Genomic DNA, 21,215 nt, shown 5'->3' on the forward strand with positions numbered 1-21,215 from the left:
TCAACACAAGTACAATAAAATATCAATATAGTTTTAATGATATTTTACATACACTGTATTGAGATTTCTTTTTGCATTTGTTGATAAAATCTGCTTATCAACATGTACGAAAATTGAAATATAAATTATCAAATTTCATCACCAGAACATCGTCGGAACATATGCAATTGAGATCTGATTGGAATCCTTATAAAATTATTTTAATTTTATATAATTTTTGCAAAAAATTAATTTAAATCAAGAGAGTTATGTAAATTTAAAGTTTTGAGATGATTTTGATGAGAGAGAATCGACATTAATACCTTTTAAATTTATTTACTAATTATTTAAATTTAAAATAAGTTGGAGAAGAAACCTTGCTTTTCTCAAAATATAAATATGCATACATTAAGAATGATAAATTCCAAACTGAAACAAATGATAACAGTACTGGGACTTAAGAATGTGTTTTGCCTTTATTGTTTATCTTTCTTTTTCATCAATCCAAAATGGCTGAACTTCGAAAATCTCCATTTCTGCTCTATCATCTATGTATGCTCCATCTCTTCATCGCCTGACCCCACCTTGCTCCAGCACCGGCCAAGCCTCCACTGGAGCGGTGGCTGGCTCCAGCGCTGCTCAGACGAGACCCCTCTGCTTGAAGACCTCGAGCATTGCAGTGCCTATCTTTGCAGGTGACTCAACCACAGTAACCCCAGCTTCGCGTAGAGTCTTGATTTTGTCCTGTGCAGTACCCTTGCCTCCAGATACGATAGCTGCAAATTGAACAGCTCTGTCAATCTCTTCCGCCTATATAGTTTATTCTAATGGCACAAGGTGGAAAGACCAGCTGATACAAACTTAGAAACCGGATGGTTTGAGAACTATGTAAAATGGTTGGAGAAAATGGAAGAAATATTATGAGAGTTTTATTGACCAGAAAGATACGAGCTGAAACAGCCAAGGTCTAGCGTCTAGTGTCAAGGATCAGTACTAAAAGCCATTCTCTATACTCATCCTGTAGGGATAATCAACAAGATACTATAATGTGTGCTATTTCTCGGAATCGATTTGGATCAACATGAGATAACTACATAAGAGATGGGTAATGGAACAACAATATAATTATTGGAATTAACAGAAAAAAAGTACCTCCCGCATGGCCCATTCTTCGCCCAGGTGGAGCAGTGAGCCCAGCAATAAAAGCAACAATTGGCTTTTGAGTCCCACTTGCCTGTCGCATTGGAACAGAAAAGATTGGATATATCAAGTAGTGCAAACAGAAACAGAAAGATAGTATGCAAGTGTAAGAAAATAGTCATAAAAAATCTGAGGTTTTCAATTTGCTGGAAATAACTACCTTAACAATAAGATTGATGAACATCAAACAGACATTCACAGTTTTGGTAAATGATCAATATTGCAGCTTGCAGGTATGGATAATCTAAAAGGAATCTACTCAGTGAAGAGTTTCATAGGATAAAATAACCGGTTGATGGGCCCAGCAAGATACCCTCAACATTCATTTCAAGTACAATCACAAAACATGTTAGTAAAGCACTACAGAATTATATTCATGGAATGTGAATAAACAGAGGCGGGGTCCCAGATTTTTATAAAGTCACTTATCATATTGCATAAGAAATTGATCCATTATTTACAGAAAATACCCAGCCAAGATTCATTAATCCTGAGGTCTAAGGATGTTAGTATTAACCTTTATAAGAGCCGCTGCATCCTCCTCAGCTGTGCCACCTATCTCGCCAATAAGAACAATCCCTAAAATGCAAAAAAAGTAAAATGTATCAAGCAACCTCCTTTAAGCATATGCGAAAATAATAATTTGGAGCTCAACATAATTACGAATATTTAAATAGCATCGATGCAAATTAATCTACGCCTGCAAATAGGAGTTCATTGCCCCACTCTCATTCGGTTATTGATCTTTGTAGTTTGCAGTAGTAATTGTTTTGGTTATCATACAATAATTACTGCGAACTGTATTCAACTAATGAAGTCTCAAAACACCCATAGTTTAGAGCTCCCACATTGATTATGGTCTATCCCAAGTTCTGAACATGTATCACAATTAAAGGGTTAATGGAGAGAGAAAGTTAATTCATATCACAGCAATGTATGTTTGATAAATAAACACCATCTATTCATCTTCATTCACAGCTCCATTAACTTACTAACAAAATCATTAAATCAGTAACATGAATTATAAAAGAAGTAAACATCTCCATCCTAACTCCAAAGAGACTGAGGGGTAACAAATGAAAATAACAGTAAGACAAATTTTACCTTCTGTCTGTGGATCCACAAGAAATTTTTCCATGCAATCAACGAAATTTGTCCCATTGAAAGGATCTCCACCAATTCCCACACATGTTGACTGCCCAAGGCCAACTGCAGTTGTTTGGAAGACCTAAAATAGACAGGTGATTAAGTTATCCACTGAGATTACAGATATTTATCAACAGAGTTATATCTATCAAACAAATTCTCACGTTTGAGGGGGAGAACTGCTTGTCGCCACAAATAAAATAAAGGAACTACTAGTTCGCTTTCATCAGCAATTCAGAAGTACCAGTAATCATTTGAAAAAGAAAATTGCAATTTCTATTCCTGTCTTATACAGAGGAGAAACCTATCAGCTAGCTCTAGAGCATAAGTTTTTAGGGTAAACATGAAAATTAGCTGGTAAATGAAAATATGATGTGATGCTTCTGATGTCACCAGGATGTATCGATTGAAAAATGAATCTTACCGCTTCATAAGTCAATGTACCAGATCGAGAGACAATTCCAATGCGTCCTGGTTTGTGGATGTATCCAGGCATGATTCCAATTTTGCACTCCCCAGGCTTAATAATGCCGGGACAATTTGGGCCAATAAGCCGAGTCCGTGACTGCTGATTAAGAGCAGCTTTCACACGAACCTGCAATTTGGAACAAAAATCTTGTAGAACAAGAATACTAGTAGTACTAAAATTTTAAGAATATATAGAGATCTATGATCATCATATACTAAAACTTATATGTATTGCATGGGAATATGTGAGTAACCAATGCTTTCAGATACACAGAAATTGCGTTTGAATAGCTAATGCAAACAACTGTCAGATAAATTTCACACTTAAATCATATTTCTAACTTGGCAGATACACATCAGTTACAAATTGAGATCGGCAATAGCATTAAAATGAGCAGATTGAGAATGACCAAGAAAACTTTAAAGGATACATTTCACCACAAGCTTATACTCCATCCGTCCCATTATAAGTGAGGCGTATTCCTTTTTAGGCCGTCCCACTATAAGTGAGACATTTCCTTTTATGGCAAAAAGCAACGCTCTATCTCTCTCTTACTTATCCTCTCTCCTACTTTTTCTCTCTTACTTTTTTTTACTCCTAAAAACCTGTGCCCAAAAGAAATGTCTCACATGTAATGGGACGGAGGGAGTAGTATTTACAAATTACTAAGGGGGGCATTTAGTTTGAGTGATGGATGGATCGACAAAAATAATCTGAGCTAATCTGCCATTTAATTTGATTAAGTTTGAAATTGTTCGATCATCTTATCCTTCAAATACCAACCATGTGGTATCAATCTACCCTATCACTAAAGTTAATGGCCCCTAAGAGGATTATGGAATTCTGCAGTTCCAGAGGTAAAAGGTCTGGATAGATGAGTATCCTCGACATAGTATGCTGCAGTCAACAGGTAAATTAGAATACACAATATTCCCCTCATGGTATAAACGATTTGATACATTGTGTTACTTTCCTTTACCAACTAATAGTCAACAACCATAAGTCTATAGGTGTTAGGAGGAAATACAAAGTCATCTGATAGCCTAGGCAACACAATGGATAACGCTAGGCAGTTGTCTCTGGTATCTCGAAAATTGAATCAAAGAAGTTTGGGAAGAACACATGCGCTACACAAAATGATACTAGTAATTAACATGTATAAGAAACCCAAATAATTATTTAGCTTCGGCAATGTCGTAAACAAGAAAACTGGATCAGCTGGAAGAAGTTGATTGTTCAACCTATCTCTGTGATCAAATCAAGATACACATTTAAATAAACATATTACCATGTCATGTTGGGGTATTCCCTCTGTGATACATACAACCAGATCTAGCTCAGCCTCCAATGCCTCCATGATAGCTTTTGCAGCAAATGGAGGAGGAACATATATCACAGATGCATTAGCCTTTGTTTCAGCTTTTGCTTCTGCTACAGTATTAAAGACAGGGAGTCCCAAGTGCTCAGTTCCACCTTTTTTAGGGGTAACTCCTCCAACCTATCCATGCAAACATAATTGATGAATAATGAAATGTGTTAAAAAAAACGTATATTTTTCACAAACTACTCCACACACATATCAGCAAGCAAAGCCAATAACCTGTCATACTCAGACAAAGTTTTTGTCAAACATTGTAGTTGGGATGTAAGTGGCTGTTCTGTTTGTTAGACAAAATAATCATGAGATGTAATCTAGGATTGAGTTGTGAGATTATTTTAGTTGGAGAGGGTGGCTATGACTAATTATCACATGGATTATCCATCTAGGATTGAGTTTTAAGATTCAGTCTCATGAACCAAACACAATACATATCTTGCTAACCGAACAGCCTCTAAAAAGTACTAACATGTAAACTAATGTTCTTCCTCAAATCTCAATCTTCAGAAACTTATATGCACAACTTAATAATGATCATATGTCACTCTGAATAAATATATTTTCTATACATATCAAAGCAAACACCGTTTCACAAATTTCATCGCAATAATCGTTTCCCGCAACTTAGACTTCACAACATTTTTCTTCTGAAATGCTTAACGCTTAGCAGAATTCAACAATACTAAACACTCAAAAACATACTCAGTTTCACCTTGAGAAACCTAATTCCCCAACGCATCACAAATATTTCAAAGCCAAACATTATGCATTTCTCATAAAACCTAATCCACCGGATCACATCACCAATCGGAAAGCATTAACGAAAAGCGATCTCGCTACATAATCTATTCAGTCAATAACAAATAAGCAGATCACAAACTGAAGCAAATATCAGAGGCGAATGAGGAGTGAGATCATACCATCTTGGTACCGTACTCAATGGCCTGCTCGGTGTGGAAAGTGCCATTCTTTCCGGTGATGCCCTGGCAAAGGATGCGCGTGTTCTTATCGACGAACACGGCGGGCGGCGGCGGCGGCGATCCGAAATTGCGGAGCTGATTAAGCTGATTAGGGCGGAGCAGCCGCGATGACAAGCTGGCAATCAGCCTCGTGGCTTGACGCGCCATGGATTCTGTTGACTGCGTTTTGGGAAGATGCGTGCGATTTAGGTTTTTCAGAAATGGGAGAAATATTAATATAATCTCTTCGTTTCACAAATGAAATGACTTCTCTTTTCTTGGTTCCTTTATTTTTTTTGTTTGAGGGTATTTTGATATATTTGGACAATATTCGTAGTCTTTATACATTGTGATTTATAAATAACTTAAGATTGTAATTTACAAAGTATTATCATTTTTATAGAGTATGTTATATTGTTTATATATGTTTCAATCTTAAAGAGTTACATATTCATTACTTATATCTTGGGGGCATTCAATCATGTGGAATTGGTTTGCAAACCGAACACAGAAGGGAGAACATTTTTTTACTTTAACAAAAGGATAAATTTAAAGTTTCGCAAAGTGTAATAAAAAATCTTAAAACAACATTGTTTGAAGTTTTTTTTTTTTTAAATATTCGTTAGTTTGTGGCATTTTCGGCAACTTATATAGTAAATTTACTCTCTCTGCATCTCGAAGGTGGTCATCCCATCCCCTATTTAAATTACTATGGTCGTTCATTCTCTCTAAATTTGTCATTAAGTTCAATCACTTTTACATATTGGCCATGGTCGCGGAGGGAGGATACTTTTTTAACTTTAAAGATAAATAAAGTTTAAAGTTTTAAAAAATCTTAGTATTACGAAGTTGTTTGAAAAAAATCTAGTATTAGAGCATCTGCAATGGTTGGCTAACGATCGGCTAGCCGATTCGCGGCGCTGGCCGATCGGCTAGCCGAACCATTGGAGGTGGCTAGCGGGCGACCGGCGAAAATTTCGGCGTAGGCTAGCCGAACGCGCGTCGCTAGCCGAAGCGCTGGCCGCCATTGTGGCGGCCCGATCGGCCAGCGACCATTTTTTATTTTTCTATTATTTTTTTTAAAACCTATATAAACGCGATTTAAGAAGAAGAAGAAGACGAGGGGAAGCCCAAGGCGGTCGGCGAGTCGTCGCAGCCCGTTGTTGACGGCACCCCGGCCGAAGGAAGTGGACGGAGGATGAGTCCACGCCGGGGTGGCTAGGGGGTGGTTGGAGGTGTGCGGCGATGCGGCGGTTGCGAACAACCGGTGGTCGTCGGCTATGTGGACGAAGATTAGAAGCTGCCTCACAGGGAGGCCTTTGCCCGCGCAGGAAGGACTTCAGACGGGGAGGAGGTCCGGAAGGGGTGAGAGCGCATCGGGGCCAGCGGTCGGCCGTTTTTCGGCGTTGTACGCCAACGCCCTCCGTCGGCCGGCTCACTAGTGGGCGGGGAATGAGGAGGACGCCCGGAGGATAGCCAAGAGTCCAGTTCCCCTTGGCGGGGAAGTATAAGGAGTTCCACTTCCGGGGAGTGCTATGAGTTGTTGAAGGACTCCGAGAAGTTCCGTGCGGGGTGCGGCCGGTGGGCGGCCGAAGAAGCGGGAGGGGCCGAACTATACCGGGCGACTACTGGCCGCGCGGCCGGCCAGCGGATCCCACGACCTTCCCCCGATGCTTGAGGAGTTTCCATCCCCTCCTTCATTTGCCGGTCGCCCTCGCCCGGTTGGGCCCGAGCGGGCGCAGACGGGCTGCGGGGAGGATCCCCCCTATCGCCCCCATGAGGTCCAGGCCTCCGCCCTCCCACCCGCCCCACTCGAGTACACTCTCCATTCGCGTAACCAAATGCGAGATCGGATGTACAAGGTCTTCCAAGATTGGAAGACCGCCACTGACCCCACGGAGAAGATGTTTCTTCACTTGATGCTCGAGAGCATGCGGATTGATTTGGATGTCGCGAGGGCACGGCTAGGGGGTTCCGACGTGGGCTCAGATACCACGGGTGGCGGCGCGGCGGCGGCGACGGCGGGGCGGGCGGCAACGGGCGGGACGGCGGCAACGGCGACGAGGAGTAGAGAGTGACGGGCTCGTGTGTGGAAGCCCTTTTTTTTGAAAAAAATCATGTACTTTTTTTTTTAATCTTTGTACTTTTTTTGAATGAAATGGATTAATTTTCCCGTATATGTAATCGTAAATTTAATTACGTAATTTAATCGTAATTTTAATTCCGTAAATATAGTATATTTTGAATTATTTTTATTGCGGCTGGCTTTATGGTAGCCTAAATCGATGTAGCGGGTGGATTTTTAGTGCTTCCTGCGACGTGGCAAAGAGAGAGTGGTTGGCCTATGGCTGGCCTATTTGCATTGGAGATGCTCTTGTGAAGTTGTTCGAAGTCTTCTCTCTTTTTTTCAAATATTCTTCAAACTGTGGATGGTTATAATATTTTCGACTAGTCTTAAGAAATAATTAAGGTCTCACTATGGCCTTCAAAGGTGGTTGTTCCTTCCCTCTAAATTTGTCATTAAGTTCAATTGCTTTCACATATTGGTTGTGGTAGCATAGTTAGAAGGCTATGGACCAGATAGCTCAAAGCTTGTACCTTTTCAATCCCTATTATTGATCTGGAGACGGCTTGAATTTCTAAGGATTGAATAGTTACAAAGTCAATGCTTTGATAGTTTAAGCAACAAAGTATAATAGTATTATGAAGTTGTACGTGTGTTGGCCGAAAGGTAGAATGTTTGATGCTCAGATCAAAAGTGAAGGATTTGAGTCCGGCCTTTAAAATTTATGTTTATTTTTCAATAAAAAAGGGTGTCCTTGTACATAATTACTGTACATATTTAAGATACAATTTGAATTTAAAAAATATGTATATTGTTACAATAATTGGTTATATGTTTAATAAAGACTCGATCATTACATGGTGGCCATTAATAATAAATGATAGTACTCCGTAACTAATACTAAAAAATTTAACAAATGTAGATATTCAGAAATACTACATATTAATATGAACTGCATTAATTATTATACTTTTATATGCTCCATAAACACAGACAACCCATCTTAAAATACTTTATATTTTTATTTTTGTTTCAGTAGACCTCCATAATTTTATATACTGTATCTCACATAATGAGTTCATTTTTAATGGATTTTATTGGGTTGTTAGAGGATGAGAAAGCCATATATAAAAGTTGTAAACATTAATTTATTTTTCATGCTGGATATATCTAATTATGTAAATATGGGAAATCCAATTTATTATCTGTCACTATTTATATGTCAACGCCCATATGCTTATTTTGTCAAACCTATGTACCAAAATTAATTGAAATGATATAAGTCAAATTTGAACTTTATAATAAATAGAAAAAATAACAACTTGCATAGCTATAGTCAAATGAATAATACGGTTCTATGTGTTATCTGTGTGTAAATCCTTTCTGGATATTCAAAATTACCATTTTTAGTTTGAAGATGAACGTTAATATAACAATAACAATAATCTATATGATAGTAATTATTGCTATAATAACAGCTTGATTAATTAGTAGATCATGCATATATAAATAGATCTTAAGAGACAATCAATACTTGAAAAAATCAATATTCCTATTTAAAAAGAAATGAAACAACATATACAAAAAAATACCAAAAAAATGTAAATTAAGAACTAATTATATTTGTGAAGAAGCAACAAAAAAATAATGGTTCTCTAACGGAGTCAAATTGAGATCGAGAGAGAAAACCCTCCTGCTGTTGGCTTTCTTCACCACCGGAAAAAGTGAGAACGGCGCCGCCTCATGGTGGTTCTGATCAACCACAGCCGCTCTGTGCTTCCTCATATGGCCTCCAAGGGCTTGACCTAACGGGAACTCCTGCCCGCAGATGCCGCACTCGTGCGTTTTCGGCTTCGGTGGCGACGGCGGCTCTCCGCCGCCCAGACGCGGCTTCTTGTGGCTGGCGCGGTGCCCGCCGAGCGCCTGGAACGACGGGAACTGCCTGTTGCATGTCTTGCATGTGAAGATTCGCGATGAATCTTCACCTGCAAGGACTCTGTCGCCGCTGCTGCCATGGTTGGCCGCAGCGGCGGCAGATAATAGCATTAGGAAGTTGGCCACGTTGTCGTCGTCGTCGCCGTCTCTACTCCTCTTCATCATCATATGGGGATGGTTAATTGAAAAATTGAAGGATTAATAATTAATGGGAATGGTTTTTGATTTTTGAGTAATGTTGAGATGAGAGTTGAATGATGAAATTATTTTGATGTGTTTGTGTGTGTATATATAGTCTAATAATTTCATTGTTAGTTGTGGAGTAAGACTATTGACATTTCGCATGGAAGAAATCAACGAAATTTCGTTGATGAAAAGTAAGTCAAATTTAATTTTCAATTTGATTTGGTTCAGATTAGAAAAATTGGAACGAGATATATGGGGGTCTAAATTGGATACCGTATTAATTTAATGCATACTACTAAAAATATGTTGTCATTTGTTTTGAATAAAAAATGTAGTATTGATTGCTTAATTGAGCACACACACCGACACACGTACACTACTCGCTATAAATTAAGGTCAAACAAAAGGTATCAAATAAAAAAAAATAGTCTCTTGTGTTATTTAATATCAATATGACCATGATATATGGTTATGTATATATGATATAGCAATATTTTTAAAACAATAACAATGGAACCAGCAATTCATATTTTTCATGGAGTGATATGCATTAGGATTTGATTATAGGATAGACATTCTCATTACGCATTAAGTGAAAATCATGATTTTTTTTAATTTATGTAATATATTAATGCTTTTCTATGCCTAAGTTAATGATTTTTAATATGCTATAATGCTTTTCTATGCATAAGTTAATGATTTTTAATATGCTATCATCATATGACAAGTGCGGGTCGATCGACACTATTGTCGGTCCAAAGAGCATTGACGAAAACTACACAAATCGGCATCCAACTTTACGACAATTTCGCATCCTCAGTCCCAATCCTTCTCTTTTATTATGTGATTTATGATTCAGATAGTAACAAAAAGAAAAAAATGCTTCATCGACTAAATAGTGGTAGATGATGTCGGTAAGTTAGTAATGACCTTCTTCAACCAACAGTTCTGACCCTACGAGTTTATTTTTTTAAATCTGCGATCGATTATATAAATAATCTCATATCGATAAAATATGTTTTAAAAACAAATTATGTAGTGTAAATTCGTACGGATGAAACGTCATTGAGCACGCAAGCTAATATTTCTAGAATTTTCCTAATTGACTATTAAAAGTGTGAGCTACCGATTGTGTTACATGATAGTTGAATAGTATTGTTTTTTAAGCTAAATATTAATTTTATATAGAGGATAACAATAAATTTGGATTTTGTCAACGGAAGATATTGCGATCAACTGATTAGTAAAAGAGTAGCAAACATACGTCTACACGTTTCATCTAGAAGCAGTGATATTTTTTGTTCACATAATCATATAACCTAAGTCAAAGAAAATAAACTTCAAATGTAAGTATTGTTAATCTACTTCTGCTGTAAATAAATATAAAAGGGGCCAATTGTCTAGAAACTAAGATTTTTGATACTATATTTTATAGTTATAAGATGATAAGTGGATAAGATGTTCGGCAACGTCGTTTTGCCATAAAATTTCTAAATCGTGTGTTCATTATTATCTTCTTTAAAATGAAAAAAAAAACACCACGTTTCAATATAACGTAATTTATAAAATAAGAGATATCAATAACATTTTATAAGGTATTAATTATAAATAAATATTTGAAATAAAAGAATAATGTTATATAGATCAAATATTTTCAAATTCTTAATTATAACATGTCTAAATGGGAGAGTTTATGAAAATTCAATACTACTATGTTTTAATACATCTTCACTTAATGAATTATGGACTAAGGACGTTATCAATCCTCAAAATATCTATATATTTGAAATAGACGTTTTCTACAAATACATAAACAAACAATTTACAGCTTTTTATTCATTGAATTTTTAAAAATAAGAGTCTAGAAACCGATCTAAAGAAAGTTCCTAATGGAGCTAACATTCACACGGAAATGATTCATGACTCCTCTTTCTGGTAAATTGACTAAAACTTTTACTCCTTTTGTTATTAAAATATTTTATTTTTGTCAATTTGTTACATTAAAAAAATTAACAGTTTTTCCTCTATAAACACTACTAGTTCACAACATATTAATCTCAATATATCAATTTAGTTACATCTTTTACCATAAACTAATAAAAAATAGAAAATAAATAGATTGAAATATCTTTCATGAGCGTGAGGGTATTTTCGTCCAAAAAAGTTTGAAATAGCTAAAAAGCAGCTCAAATAATATTACAGCGAAGTTAGTGGAACTCATAATATATTTGCAAATGTTACTATCCAAAATTAATACCTTGGCAAATTAAGTTCAATTTATAAAGAACGGAAACAGTATATGACATGAACAGAGAATACATACCCGAATATGGGAAGAACCTTATACTTAAATAAAAAAAAAAATACACACACGCTAAGACCGTGGAATTAATGTAAAGAACCCATGACTTAGCTGTTTTTCTTGAACAATTTACTGTATATTCCATTTGACTAGTAATGTTACGGCTGTGTGTATTGCGTCACTCACTACGTATAAGGTACAATGCTAACTTCGAGTAAACAGAGAGAGATCATTTTCCAATCGATGGTTCTATATTACGATATGAGTATGAATTTTTTTATTTGTTTCATTGGGAAAAGTCTCACTGGTGTGATATTCATTTCCAGAAGATTTTCTCATGTGAATATATTGAGATCATGGCTACTCGCAATATAGTTGTCAATTTAGTAAAATGAGCTTTGATTGGACATTTGTAAAATTAACGATGTTAATGATAATTTTAGTTATAGGTATTACAATCAAAATAAATAGGATTAGTTGCCAAATAAATACAGTCAAATTTTGGTTTATCCTGCCTTTTAAAACGTAATATTCAAAATTATAAATCACAAAGTGTTTACTAGTAGTAATATTCAAAATTATCTCATTTATTTCATTTTTGACAAAATACGCAACTTAAAATATGTGTAAATGTTTTGGCTAAATTAGATCTGTTAACTCTCCTTCTAAGGATAGTGATACATGCTTATGTGGCGTATGATATATTTAAAATTGGTTGTCACATCATTGTAAATTTTGCTGGACAATTGATGGATGAGATAATTGCAAAAATAGTAGTAGTAAATTTTGTGATTTACTATTTTAGTTTTTAAAGTATAGGATGAACCATAATTTAATTTTTTATAAGTATAGAATGAATCATAATTTGACCATCTGTCATAATTTATTCAGTCATTTACTCAAATAAATATCTAAATTAACGTGAACTAAACGGCAATAGTACACACGAATAATGCCCAAATAAAGAATAAAGTATGTAACATTATAAATCTCTTATATTTAAACTATTATTTTTATATTTTTTTGTTTATTATGATTAACTTTCCTTTTAGAAAAGGTGGCATAAAGAGGTTTGGAGGATTCATGTGTTTGGGGGCCAAAAGTGGGGGCAATATCATGATTCAATCCAATGCAACGAGAAAAAGTCATAAGCTTCATATTCAGTTTTCTACTTTTTCTTATCTCGTCAAATTTTTGGTACTGCACTGGATGATTTTCTAAAGTACATAAACTCATAAGGAATATATAGATGTGCTTGAATTGTCGTAAAGGTAACCAAAGATTTTGAGTTCGAGTTATCCTGACGCCGTCTTTACTTACCTTTCTATTCATTTATTTTAAAAAAATTATTTATAAAGAAAAAGAATAGATTGGGCAGGGGTTTAAAACACCGTATCTACAGAAATAAATAAAAAAATTTATTGATTATTTTAAGAATTAAAGTTTTTTTCTGAAGAAATGCTCCTTTCATTTACAGCTTTGCAACTCCATCTAATAGTACCATTATTACATCCACCACTATTTTTGGATATAATCATTCATTTTTGTTGAGCCCACCCACTCTCTCATGCTCCTCCCCCCTTTTCTTAATATTTTAATTGAAAAATAGTGTGAATGAGTAGGGTTCAGAACAAATAATTTTCACTACTAAGAGAAATATATTGGTAAAATGTTTTTTCAAATAAATTGAGAATTCGAATAACATGTACCGTGACAAAGATAAATGAGGATCATTATTGGAGTATATTTTTTTGAAAAAACCTTATTCACTAGCATCTGCGATTTAATATAGGTTGATTGGAAACTAAATTTACTTTTAAAAAGTATAAAGACAATTAATTACTTTTTCCCTAAGAAAAAACGAGGGAATATAATATCTAGAGTCTATTGTTTATTGGTATATATAATGCTCTAATAATAGCTATATTACAAAATGAATAATGCAGAAGAAAAGAATAGCGCATTTAAATTCAAGTCCAACTCCAACTCCAACTCCATATTAACTAATCATTTATTTATAACAAACTTATTCGAACTTACAATAGTCTATACATTCAAACTTGTCAACAAAGAGACAATTACTGTTTGGATTCCAATAAGGATGTCAAAGGATAGAAGAGAATCCATATTATATTGTATACTAATTAATTGCAAATAATTATTAATAATATATTCGGATCATAAAATTTTTTATCGTACCAAAAAAAAGAAAGCATCCTTAACTTGCAATTGATGTATGATAACCCCTAGTATATAAGCTATTTTTATATTTATTTATATATTTAAATGATTAAAAAGTTTAGTATGACAATCCGCGAGGCATCATATGGCGGCGAACTGTCACACCGACTCACACGAGAGTCTCACGGTTGACTCCTACACACCTCCCGTCACACCACCGGTTTGGCGGTGAGATTCTCTATATTTTCCGATGACGTCGCAGATGACCTAACATTCTCTTCAAAACAAATATCTCTTGGGGAGTAGCATAAAAAGTAATCGAGGAAAACTATGCTTGGAAATTTCGAGGAGGCTTCATTAATTAGAATAGTTGAGCATCATTTATTTATTTATAGCTATATAAAGTTAGTTATGTTGGGTAGTTTGTATTGATTGCGAGACAAATGTGAAGACGTGTTTGACATGAAATTAATCAAAGCTTGAGATTCACGGGCTACAAACCAACAATCTTGCCTCAGTTTACGATACACACTGTTGCCTTAACACTGACGCTATTTTTGTTCCCCAATATTTAAAAATTTTCCATTGTTTTATTTTCTTTTTTCATGGTATACTCAAATTAGAGATTTTTAATCATATATATTTACTTTGAGATCTTTAATCACATGGAGTATATTATTAGATCAACATTCATGTATTATTATCTGTCTTTTGGATTATATATTACTATATTTTTTAGGATAAATATTTAATTTCTCGTCATTTTAGTGTTTTAACCAAAATATCACAAGACTCACAATCTCTTAGTATAGTTAAAATAGAATACTACCAAATGTTTTCAATTTTGATTTAAAATTACATACAACTCTGATTTAAAATACATGTAGTGATAATAAATTTTTGGATGGAATTGTCTATGACTTTTCGGCTTTTTACTAATTATATATCATACCGCCAATTCAACAATTGACACTGGCACACTACTAGCTAGGCACAACTAGCGTTGCACTGACTTCCAGAACCTGCATATACACTATGCTCGACTCCGATCTTATCGGTAGTGTGCACATGACTTGCCAAACATAAAAAGATTGCAACGTTTTACCAATTAAGTTGCAAGTCATCGTTAAAATGTCGAAAAATATTAGCATTATACACTTTAGTTCTCTGCTACACAATGCTGGTAATCATTGTACTTGAAGAAAAACTATTTAACTATTGAGCTCAACCCAAAAGTTTGTAATTACATTTTTTAATAGTAATAAAAACAAAAAATGTTAGTAATCAATATCTTTTTCTTTTTTTTTCGAAGGAAATGGATTGTCCACCATTACTGCCAGAATACTGCTTTTCCAGGTATTATCTGGTCCACTTGACAACAAATTACTAATTATAAAAAATTTATAATAAAAACTATATGGACATGAAATAACTTTTTTGTAGAGCAAACATCGTTAAGTTAGGTGACCCACCAAATTGCAATTGATGTTTGAAAACTAGTCAATTAGCAAATCCTTTTTTTATGGATGCTAACTCTTTTCCCCATCACTTTACCAACATACACATTAAATACACTTCCTTATTTAATGGAGTAATGTTTTTTCTTTCTCCAATTACCAACCAATGTACTAGTACATATTTACATTCATGTCACACTTTCCATGCACCGATTCTATTTATGCATATTATTTTATCTACATTTAATGATAAAATCGTAATGTGATTATATTGCCAATGGGCAATGGTAAATGGTAACCACATTTTTTATATAGATAAAATAAATGCTCACAGCCAAAATTTGGCTAGTAGCAATGCAAAAGCAGATAATAGTAACAAAAGTAACTAAATCAATTTCTAAACAATACAAAAATTTTATTTTTTAAATTATTGTAAAAAACTTTACAGACACGATAAAACAATACGAAACTCACAAAAAGTTAAAACAATTAAATCATGTATGCAAATATTGAATACAAAATGGTCCTTGATTGGATATTATCCCTAGGCTGTGGTGTGAAAATGACATTTTCTTTTCTTTCATCTTTTCAGTAACGTTAGATTTTTACAATCTATAACTGTTTAATTGTAGAATACACAAATTTAGAATAGATTTATGAATAAAAAGATTGAGATGCTATTTACTGAAGCAATAATTTTATTGATGGTCATTTCTCTAAAAAAATCAGCACATAAAATAAATTAAAAATATATTGTAATTTTTTTACAAAAATTCCACCGAAAAAAAAAATCGTCAAATAAAGAAAAATCCCGAATTAAAAAAAATGGTAAAACAGAAATTCCTAAAATCTCAATGCGCGACGGCGACCGGCGGCGCGTGGCCAATACTCCTCTGCTCCGGCAAGGCGAGCATCGCCGTGTGATCGATAAAATCCTTGAGCGCCACGACCGACTGCAGCACGCATTTCAAATCGTCGGCGCAGACAAACCCTAAATCCCCAATTTTTCTGACCGCGTAGACGTAGAAAGTGATGCAGCCCTTCCTGAACTTGAATCGCGCCATCTCGCAGCCGGAGAGGCCGCGGATCAGCTTGCGATTGACCTCCCCGAGCGGGATCTCGGCCGGCCAGAGGCGCTCGGCGGCGGCGCGGGAGGCCTCGGAGTCGAAGACGAAGACGACGACCTTGGATTTTTTGGTGCCGAGGCCGAGGGTGAGCGTGTGCCAGGCGTGGTGGGCGAGGATGGTGAAGTTGGTGGGGAGGTAGGCGGCGGCGGAGGGGAGGGCGGGGCGCGTGGGGGGGAGGGAGAGGAGGCGGAGGAGCTCGAGGGGGCGGGCGCGGCGGACGGTGAAGGATTTGACGAGGAATTGGCCGCCGAAGCGGAGGCCTTTCACGTCGGAGGAGGGCTTGAAGGAGAATTCGGATTTCGAGGTGGTTTGGTCATTGGGGTGCTGGTGCTTCGGCTTCTTTGATTTCTTCTTTGATTTTGAATCCATGGCGGCGGCGGCGGCGGCGGCGGTGGAAGAAGTGGCGGTGGAGAGTGGTGAGAGAGAGAGTGGTGAGGATTGGAAGGTTGTGATTTTGGGGGAATAAATTGTGCTGACGATTTAACTTTCATTTTATGATATTTTTAATAACTACTATAATTTCTTAAATTGTTTTATTATGTTACACTGAAATTTAACGGCGGAAATTGTTTTTTGGAATAATTGGTTACAATGCACGGTTATGGATAGGTGATAAAATGCAAACTCATATATTATACAAATTTTAAATTTTATAATATAACATTAACATAATGTCAACACAGTGTAAAATTTTAAAATTTTGATGTCAATACAATATTAACACAATGTCAACACGGTATCAACCGTTAAAACTGTGTTGAAATTTTTTATTGATTTTATTTTGTCATTTGTTGATATTTTTTAACGGTTCAAATCATAGTTTGGAGTTTGCACAATTTAGAAATTGCATTTGATTACATTCCTACGCGGGAATAATCAAAATATAATTACGGTTGATAATACTACTACGAATATAGATCAATTTTATTATTGGAATATTGAACGATTAGGATTGATTCAATCAATTGTAAGTTGTAACGATCAAAGCTAATTATGTTAGTTAATATCGGATATTGATAATGTTTTGATTCTTGCAAGAATTGGTGTTGCGTATAATGATACATACTTCTATCTAAAACTACGACTATTATATTGCTGATAATTCAATGTTTAGATTTTTTTTTCAAATATGTGACAATCCATGTCATTTTCAATAACAATGGAGTAGCACTCTTAATATTTTTTTCAAATATATACGTGCTTACACAATGTATACAATTTATATACATGTATGATTTATGTGTAGACACATAAAAAGTGGAAATTACTGTCATAAATAAAATTGATAATTAATTTCCCTTTTATTATTCGTATGATAGAAAATAATCCGACACATCTACTTAAGTCGCCTAGGTGTGCCCTAATTGACGAAGGGAATTATTATTGTTGTCGACTATGAACTATTCATATAAACTTGACTCACAAAATATGCTCCACATAATACTAACATCTTTTTAGGAATTTAGATCTGCACCCCTATATAGTAATTAATACTAATTACAATAAGAATGATATTGGATTATTTTGGACACAATTATAGAGAAATAGGACCACACTCTCACGCCCAATTAAGGAAACCTCTTTGTTTGAATGAATTATTCACTTATAGGTTAGAATCTTGCAATTATCTATGCACAATGATAAAGACTAGGGTAATTTCTAAGTTGGATCTGATTTTTAAGTATCTCTAGGCAACAAATGCAACTTGTCCAAACTCACAATTTTTTTTATTTAGTTCTCCTATTTATTTCTATCATATACTGCCATATTTTTTAAAAAATTTATCTAAATTATTTTCTTAGTAACATTGTGTATATATCATTACAGAGGAGTAATAAATTGCTAAGAGATCTCTATTTTAATTCCAAATTCATAATGGGGTAATCTTCTAGTTATCAAGGACTTTTAAACGTAACATATCAAATAAAAAAAAATGTAAACTTTCTAACTTGGTGGATTAAATGAAAACCGAAGATTTAATGTTATGATTGAAAATAGCTAAAAATCTAAATTAGTATTGGGCCCATTTAATTATTTCCCTCATTTAACCCCACAACCCAATTATTTATTTATACAAAAATTGTATGCTGGAAAAGTTCTTATGTGTCAACAAGTGGGTACCTTAATACATCAATTAATTGAATAATATGGTTTAGTGGATAGGTAATCATTAACTGTCACTATATAATTTTGATTCGATTATAACATATTAACATGGATTAGGCAAGTTTTGGTGGATCAGATAGTAGATTTTGACTGAATTAAATTGAAACCCATACTATAATGGATTCTATGTCACCTCTAATTGCTCAGCTAATATGGATTACTCACAATCTTAAGAAAAAAAGATTCAACGGTTAATTAGTTGGACCTACTATTTTATCTAACTTATATATGCAACTGAAAGTAAGCATGCAGTCGCATTCACTCAGATTAATTCATCAATATAATTATAGTACATAAGATGATAAGAGCATTACCAATAAACGTTTAAAGTTTTTGTTATTAATTAATAATTACTCTCTCTTTTCTTCTCCTTTACAGCTTAATTTTCCTTGGACATGATTGCTGGCCCAATTCTTAGTAACACAATATATATATTAAAATCAGCTAGCCTGTAATCAATTCATAGAGTTCACATAAAATATAGTAACAAATTAAATTAAATTAATTATTTTCTACTTATAATTGAAGGCACCATGCCTTTATCAATTATCATGATTAATGAATCAAAATTAGCAATGAATATAATTCAAACCCATACTTTTTAAAAATCATTATCATTTTTTTAACTGATGAATAATAGTATATCTATTTATTTTAAAGTATGATCCATATTAATTTTTTAAATATAGAGGGACTATAATGACTTCAACTCAGTTCGATGTGATTATCTACGCCTAAGAGCAATGTCAAAGTAGATATTTTTAATTTTTGAATACAAGACATTATAAAAGAGTAGGCATATATAGCCCAAAATAATGAAAACTAACCATCCTTGACAAGATAGAATCCTAATTGAGCCTAAGAGCATCCCCATCCGTGCTCTTATTTAAGAGTACGGAGGGGTCCGAATCACTTTTACTCCTTATCCTTACCTAAGAGCACAACACCACATCCGTAATTTTAGCTAAGGACAAGCTCAAGGGTCTCACCATTCTATTATTCAAATTAAATACTTCAATTATTAAAAACATTTCTATGTTATAAAAATACATTAAAAAATAAAAATTACATAATTATAATCCTAAAAAATAAAAATTACATAATTAAAATACTAAAAATTAAAAATACATAATTAAAATCCTAGAAAATAAAAAAATACATAATTAAAATCCTATAAATTAAAAATTACATAATGAAAGACTAAAAAATACCTGCGTGGAAGAGTAGTCCTCTATCCCCAATATTTTCTTGAGACCCGGTATCATTCCCGCATGTGTTGCAAGTTGGTCGGGAGTCATGTTAGTCGTATCGGTCGTATTGAGTTGACCCAAGAGGGCCCACAACGAGTTGTTCGGGGGTGGAGGAGGCACAAAGGGAGCGGGCGCGGGGGCGGGGGCGGATGGAGTCGGGGCAAGACGGCGGGTGGCCGTCGCCTTCTTCCTTCCTTGTGGCCGGCGGGAACTGCTCGGGCCAGCATCGGGGCTACCCAAGTTAGTTCCGGCAAGCTGGGTAGCCACATCATCGGAGGCGCCGTCGGATAGGGTTACCGACCTCGACCATTTGCTAGAGGAACTGGAGGATGTTACTACGCCGCCCCTATACTTCGGATGTTGGCGCCCCTCCTGCCAACAACTGAGGTACTTGAACGGTTTCAACTCCATGCGTTGGTAGGTCGCCAAAGCGGCACTGATGATGTCGAGCTCGCTCGTGCCGCTCCCCTCCGACCGCTCTGTTAGGTTTGGTATACTGAAAAGCATGTTTCGAGCAAGTTTCGCGCGAATAGAATCTTGCTTGTATACGTAAAACTCTACAATCCACTTTTAACCCGATTCAGTATTATTCGAGCAGTCTCGCACGAATAGAATCACTATTATTATTACATTGTGTTTGCTTGTGCATTTATAAGATGTTTTACAAACATTTAAATGCATAAGAAGTAAACAAAGTCTAAGTCTTTTGCTTAGTAGACCGGTTGTGGGCGTCGTCCACTTTAAGGTAACACGGTCAGATCTACGCAATGCTTTGCAAAAGAAAAAGAAGAATTTCACAACCTAGATAGGCTTTGGCTACCTATCGTGAAAGGTTGCAATGTCAGTCCGCATATTTCTAAGCCTTATTGAAATAAGATGACATTGGTGTGGTATAGCACTGAATGGATCTAACAGCAAAGACGTGTCTTTATGCTATCTACTCGAAAGACTAGGTCTTGATCAAATACTATTTCTTTATCTACATATGTTAGCATTGAGCATACGGTATTGATTATGCACTACTTTGACTTATCAAATGGTGCGGGTTTTTTCGCAACCCAATAATCCCGATATATTGGGTAGTGGTGATTAATATCTAGCGGTGCTAGGATTGCTATTATGTTGAAACGTGCGCGAGGTGAGTCTCGTTTGATAATGTCCTCAAGAGGAGCTCGAACAAGGTTTTATTATTCGGAAAACTAGCCAGTTGGACTTTTATTACTCTATGAATAATAAATAAATGATTCTTGCTAAGTCCACTCTTGGAATTAATAAGATGTTAATTAATTAAGTCCATAGCAGACATTAATTAATTAATGGACATTTATATCTTAAGCACGGGAAATAAATAATATAAATAACTGAAACCCGGATTACTTGTAATTTCGGATTTAGATGGGGAGAGTTCAATATTA

The 21,215-nt window shown here is 35.1% G+C and overlaps 3 protein-coding genes across 3 annotated transcripts; all 3 read right to left on the bottom strand.

The window, feature by feature from the left end:
• Positions 1-338: 338 nt before the first annotated feature.
• Positions 339-5,391, bottom strand: LOC125202179 (succinate--CoA ligase [ADP-forming] subunit alpha-2, mitochondrial-like). Its single transcript, XM_048100540.1, has 7 exons — positions 5,093-5,391; positions 4,083-4,292; positions 2,750-2,920; positions 2,284-2,407; positions 1,697-1,758; positions 1,132-1,213; positions 339-755 (listed from the first exon to the last, which is right to left on the bottom strand). The coding sequence occupies exons 1-7, from the start codon at positions 5,297-5,299 to the stop codon at positions 619-621; spliced, it is 993 nt and encodes a 330-aa protein (XP_047956497.1). The 5' UTR covers positions 5,300-5,391; the 3' UTR covers positions 339-618.
• A 3,284-nt stretch (positions 5,392-8,675) lies between these two features.
• LOC125202549 (zinc finger protein ZAT12-like) lies at positions 8,676-9,398 on the bottom strand. Its single transcript, XM_048100960.1, has one exon. The coding sequence runs from the start codon at positions 9,297-9,299 to the stop codon at positions 8,814-8,816; it is 486 nt and encodes a 161-aa protein (XP_047956917.1). The 5' UTR covers positions 9,300-9,398; the 3' UTR covers positions 8,676-8,813.
• Positions 9,399-16,030: 6,632 nt separating this feature from the next.
• LOC125201786 lies at positions 16,031-16,855 on the bottom strand. Its single transcript, XM_048100036.1, has one exon. It carries the CDS (start codon positions 16,751-16,753, stop codon positions 16,109-16,111), a length of 645 nt encoding a protein of 214 aa, XP_047955993.1. The 5' UTR covers positions 16,754-16,855; the 3' UTR covers positions 16,031-16,108.
• Between the last annotated feature and the right edge of the window lie 4,360 nt (positions 16,856-21,215).

The sequence above is a fragment of the Salvia hispanica genome, chromosome 1 (genome assembly GCF_023119035.1).
Source record: "Salvia hispanica cultivar TCC Black 2014 chromosome 1, UniMelb_Shisp_WGS_1.0, whole genome shotgun sequence".
In the NCBI taxonomy this organism is placed as follows: domain Eukaryota; kingdom Viridiplantae; phylum Streptophyta; class Magnoliopsida; order Lamiales; family Lamiaceae; genus Salvia; species Salvia hispanica.